Here is a 6,000-nt window from a genome sequence, read left to right on the forward strand (position 1 = left end):
GGGTTGTGGAGTCTCCTTCTCTGGAGATGTTCAAGACCCACTTGGATGCCTACCTGTGTGACCTGGTGTAGGGAACCTGCTTTGGCAGGGGGGTTGGTCTTGAACTTGAAAGAGGTCCCTTCCAGCCCCTATGATTCTGTGATTGTGTGATTCTGTGTGTGATTCTGCAAGGTCATGGGTGGAATCTTTTTAATGTACATGGAAAAAAAGACCAACATCTACAAGAAAAGGTTTTCCTCATATGATTCCTATTTTTACTGCTAACTGCATTGTTATCTTTCATATAACAAATCTATCAGTGGAGTGTTACAACTCAGAGAGGATCATCTTGGAGCATCTGGGCTAAATGTTATATTTCACCTTCAAATTAAGAGTATGAAAGGCTACAAGTTATCTGACTTTAACATCTGGTTGAATCTGCTAACATTTATGGGATCCAAAGGTGAAGCCACTCCACTGAACACTCAAATGGCCATAAACATGTATGGCATTCTGTTAAGACAGAGAACTTCTAGCATCTACCTAACAGTGACTTTGGAGTAAACCAGTCTGATCTTCACATCTCACTGCAGTTCCATCAGTCCTATGCAATTAAGGTCCCCAAAGTTTAAACTTCACAGATAAACATTTAAATACCAGTCATTGATTCTTTCTGCTACAGAGATCTCTAAACTCCTGTCACTAACTAGCTCACATTAAAGAAACTATAGCCTGGCAGCAGAACTAGCCTTTTGGGACTGATTTTGCTAATGCAGAAATGATTTTGCTACTGCAGAAACAAGCACCTACTTGCATGGAAGTGAACTGAAACCGATGTCCTAGTGAGGATTTGCTTCTACAGATCACCAGCTGTGTTCTGATGTGATCAGCAGAGTTCTAAGTCTGTACAACTGGGAGAAAGCATGAAATGAGTGTAACACAGGAGTTCAGCTCTATGGTAAATGAGCCCAAAAAAGCTGGTTTACTCAACTGGTGCAAAACAAGTCATGTTGAACTATTTCATCATTTCTGTCCTGTAGCTGGTAAGCTTGTTTGCAGCATTCCCTGCCATGGGATGTGTCACACACTGCTTAGCGCTTCCATTCCCTCAGGACTGCACAGGAGGAGCTCTGTCCTTACCCTGCCTTTGCCTTGGCTGGACTTTTCAAAGCCACATGGCCATACTAAGGCCCTGAAGTCAGCCTGCACAGAGCACAGATACCAAGAGATCTGAGACTGCTCTGTGTGGAGTATGTGGCAGTTAAGAGACCTCACTTTAAAACAACAACAACAAAAGAATGTACATAAAACAGCAATTAGAGTAATCAGAGTACATGGGTCAGCTGGAGACTTTCAGCCTGATATTCAGCATAGCATGTGTTTAACTTGGATGTTCAAACCCAGCAGAGAGCTGCACACTCAGCTTAGGGCAACACTCCCCCGGGGTCTCAGTGTGGTCAATGGAATATGTTTCTTGGGAGAACTCCCATTACAGGCCATTTGTACCCTGGTTCTCAGACTGCACCACAGATGAGGCAAGCAGAAGGTCTGGTTCTCATCCCTTCTTTCCCATCTTTTCCTGGAGCAGTGTTTTCCAGACACTCGAGATTGCTATGTATCTGCTGGACCCACAGAGGTCTTCCATCCTCTATATTTTTTTCTTTTTTTTTTTTTGACTCTGCACAGCAACTGGAAGGGACAACTGGCTGTGAGAAATATAATTTGGGATTCAAGGAAGCTGATGACCAGTTTGTCTAGCTTCGCTAGGTCATATAGCCCAAAAAAGCATCACAAGCTCCAGGCGCTTTAGGAAGAAGGGGTGCAATGACCTAACAAGAAGGGGCACATCTGTCAGGGCTCCCAGCAGTGGTGCACAAAGAGCCAGAACGAAGCTGCTGAAGCAGAAAGTCATGGAAAGGACTGGGGAAAAAAAAAAAAAAGACTGAGTTCTTGTGATTTTTGTTGGTTTTGTTGCTGCTGGGGCTTGCCATTTTTTTCCTAATCATTTTTACAATTTGCTTGTCAGTGGGCTCTCCGAGAGCTTTCAGTCATTGAGAAACTATTATTACTATGAATTCTGTTGAAACAACTCAATACTACCTGGGAGTGATGTTAGTTATGATGGACTTGCTGCAACTTCCATGCACTGAGCAGTCCTGTGGCAGTTCATCTGAAGTTCACTACTTAAAAGGCTCTGCTACTGATACCATGTTAAGATCATCTCAATCTTTTTTTCTTCTGTCCCAACTGCCCAATTGCTGTGGCTTTTCTTTTTCTTAAAGAGAAAAATAAATGTAGAGCAGAGAGTAAATATAGGTCATCTTCATTAGAGGTTCGTTTCATACTGTATTAGCAGTTATCTGTAAAAGTACATACTTGTCAACTTGTGGTAAAAGCACCTAACAAAAAAATCCCCTCAATTATTTATAACAGCAGATGAGTCTTCAAGTGCTACTCACAGAAACTGAGCATACTTCTTGGTGAATTAGTGATCACTCTCTATTTTAAAGGACATATTTTGAATGCCGGTAATAGGACTGCATATAAATCAATAACTAGCAGCCATCATTTGGATTTAGCTCAGCTCTGAAGTAGCACAGAAATATCTTACAAAGACAGCAAGTCTCAATTTAGCAAGGTGGATGGATGCTTTCTGTGATATCACTGCTAGATCAAGCAGCTGAAATGTGGTGCTGTAACAATGAAATTCACAGCTGCTTTGCAGATTCAGGTGAACCAGAGAGGAATTATCTTTGTGCCACGTACAGACCAGTGCAACATCACATATATGTAATTCTCCTGTGCTTCTGCATTCCTCAAGTATGGCAATTACATTCTGCTTTAAAAAACAATCCTCCTTTCTCTGTGCAGAAACCATAGATAATGAGACACAATCCGACACACTGAAATATTCAGTTCTAAAATTCACATTTGTTGCAGGCATGTGTGCTTCATATAAAAAGCTGTTAGGGAGATTAAAAAAGCATATTTTGTGTAAAAACCTGAACATCTTTAACAAATATGGATTTTAGCTTCCCTTTTCACTTCAGAAATCTTTATCATTTTCAGTCCTTCATGTTTCGGAACATGTAACATGCTGAAACTTCAGAAAACAGGTTCATCACAGGTGACACCTTAGCCTACAGGAGCCCATTATGATTTATGTTAGATATTTCTAGCTTACACCCATCACTGTCTGGAAGGACTTTTACTGAAATGAACTAAAAGGTAGAAGAGAAAAACACTGAATTATGTGTAGTAAATTCATGTTCTTATGCAGCTGCAAGTCTTACTAAATCATGCACATAAACAGTTAAAATTATGCTGATAGTATTTTATTTGTAGAAAAACACTCTTTCAGCAGCATTCCTACAGGGTTCTCAAAGCCTCAGTTTCTCATTCTTTACCCCCCCAAAAAAAATCATTGATAAAAATGTAAATAACATTTCTGTCCCCAAATGAAATCATTTCAATTTCTTTCAGAGAGTGAAAATGGCTTAGCTGTCATTTAAAAAGTACACCTTTTCCTTTCTTGAGGGAAGGTGCTCAGTAGTGTAAGATCCACAGACTACAAAACTCCTCAACTTCAACAATGGATTCTGATGAAGTTTAAACTCCGTCCTGAAAACAGAGTTGGGGTGGGTGTGACTGGTGTTTAAGGGGAAAAAATAAAGACAGACAACCACATACGAGCTTACCTTTAAAGAAAGACAGGAACAAGGATGCCCAGAGACACAATCCAGAATAAAAAAATCCCAAGCACTTTTCCATAAGCATTGTCCAAACTGGCTGTCTATCCTTTCCTGAGCAGAGGGTAAAAGAAAACGAAGTCCAGGGGAGAGTCTGCAGTGACTGAAGGATTTGGCAATTACAGTAATAAGGCACCAAACCAGCTTCCCACCAGGAAAGAGAAGTACATTTTCCTGTGTGCTTCTCCAGTTTCCTGGAGCAAAGTCAGTTCAGTGCTCAGTAAATCCGAACACAAAGGGGCTAGCTACTTATCCTGGGACTCACATTGCCAGGCACTTTAAGCTTTTCCTTGATCACAAGCAAATGTCAGTGATCCTCACACACAGCTGTGTGTGTTGCACAGAGGGGGAGCACTGCTGCCCGGGAGATGTTATCCACATCTCTACAGACTGTACCTAACTCGAGATGGCACGTCTACAGTGCTTCCAGTGCTTGCACTCGAGTGCCTCTAGAGCTGTTTCCTAGAAAAATGAATTTGTGTTCCTCTTTGCTTTCTCTCAACTGCCTGTGTAACTTGCAATGCACACCTGTAGCACAGTCTCTCTGCACCTCCTCTGCCCTCTCCCAGGAGAGGCAGCCCGAACAGAGAAGCTGGGGGATGTGACCCTAACCAGTCTCATGCTCTCCCCACTTTACTCCTTCCTGTGAGCACTTCCATTAAAGGTAGGTAATTGTCCTCATCCCCCTTCTTCACCTGCCCACTGCTGCGGTTTTCGCAGTTGGGAGTTTTGCAAACACCCTGGGTACCCCAGCTCAGCTGCTTTGCCTCCCCACTCCACTCTATTCACCAGCCAGATAAAGGCAAGGCAAAGAAAAGGTGTATACAGTTCATAACATTTCAGTTTTTTTCATTGTTTCTACATCTTCTGCACAGTCACCTACTTCTCTTTCACTGAAAGCACTGTCTGGACACCAAATTATCTTGTAGGTCATGAGCAATTTTGCCAGCCTGTAGCCTGTGCTGGACTTCAACTGAAAGTGTCTCTACCTTGGGACATGAAGGATGTCATCCATTTTTCTGCCAATTTTTACCAATGGACTTTTCATCAGCTTGACCTGAGTCTTCTTGTGATCTTTCCCTCCTTCCCCCAACCTCAGTTCCAAGCTGGGACAATGAGTCCCTCCTGAGCACACAGTCCCTGCTTGTGTCTGTCCAGCTCTGACTTGTGTACAGACAAGACACAGACAGCATGGAAGGGAGTTACATCTCTACATCATGCTGCCTGGATGAAAAGAGCAGTAGCACCCTCATATTTAGTTGTCTGTTTGTCCTCTTTAATTCCACTCAGCAGACCTCCTAGAGGAACTCCATTCAAGCAATTTCTAGCAATATAGTTCAGTCTTTGAGTAGGACCTGACAGGAACATGAAGATGAATGGAGCATTTCTGCTGGGCAGTTTTGGAATACTCACGAAGACAGATCTCAGGATCTCATGGGGCATCCCTTATTAGCTCTAGGAATAAAGACATCACCTAGTCACAATGCTCTCTGCTGGCACTGAACCACTTGTAAAAAAACACAGCCGACACCTTTGTGCTACACTTTCAGCTAGGACAGGGTCTGGCAGAGAATCACAGTATCAATGAATGGTTGATGAAGAATGGTAACAGATTGGAAGGGATCTCTGGAGGCCACCTGGTTCAATCCAAGTCAGGACACTGGCAGGACTTTTGAAGGAGGGACATTCCTCAGCCCTTCTAGGCATTCCACGTCAATGACAAATCACCTGCATAGTAAGAATCACCTAGTCTGCAAAAGACCTTCAAGACCAAAAAGTTATTCCTGACATTCAAGAGGAACTTCCTGTATTCCTGTCAGCAACTGTTGCTTCTTGTCCTAGCTCTGGGCACCTCTAAAAAGAGAGAACAGCATATTCCGGCAAAAGCTCTCCTGATGATGGAGCTAAGATTTGTGTGCAAAACACATTCAGGACATCACAGAGATGTTTCTAGCAGAAAATTTGACGTGGCATAGCCCACAGAAAAGTATGACTGTACTCTTCATTCTTCTCCTGGCACAAGCTCTCATGCAGCTTCTCATGCAGGTGAGAAATAAAGAGAAGGGACAGCAAAGAGTCTGAGGATATGAATAGTTTCCTTGCATTGGAAGGACGCTTCCTCTCCAAGGACAACTTGTCTCTGTGTTTTCCAGGAGGAAATATCAATGTTTGACAGTATAACGTATAGCTATAGCTACACTCTCTGATATTTTGCAGCCAGCAAAATATTTCAGCTTGGAAATCCAGGCAGATCTCCCACATCTCAGAAGAG

The 6,000-nt window shown here is 42.6% G+C and overlaps 1 protein-coding gene across 1 annotated transcript in view; it reads right to left on the minus strand.

The window, feature by feature from the left end:
* LOC136053515 (neuronal acetylcholine receptor subunit alpha-7-like) overlaps positions 1-3,756 on the minus strand; it is a 64,592-nt gene extending 60,836 nt beyond the window's left edge. Inside the window, exon 1 of the mRNA XM_065744250.1 lies at positions 3,678-3,756. Coding sequence (XP_065600322.1) covers positions 3,678-3,756 — 79 coding nt within the window. The remainder of the gene's footprint in view (positions 1-3,677) is intronic.
* Positions 3,757-6,000: the final 2,244 nt, after the last annotated feature.

Source organism: Cyrtonyx montezumae, unplaced genomic scaffold (assembly GCF_038088225.1).
Source record: "Cyrtonyx montezumae isolate F1298 unplaced genomic scaffold, pur_monq_1.0 scaffold_30, whole genome shotgun sequence".
Lineage (NCBI taxonomy): Eukaryota > Metazoa > Chordata > Aves > Galliformes > Odontophoridae > Cyrtonyx > Cyrtonyx montezumae.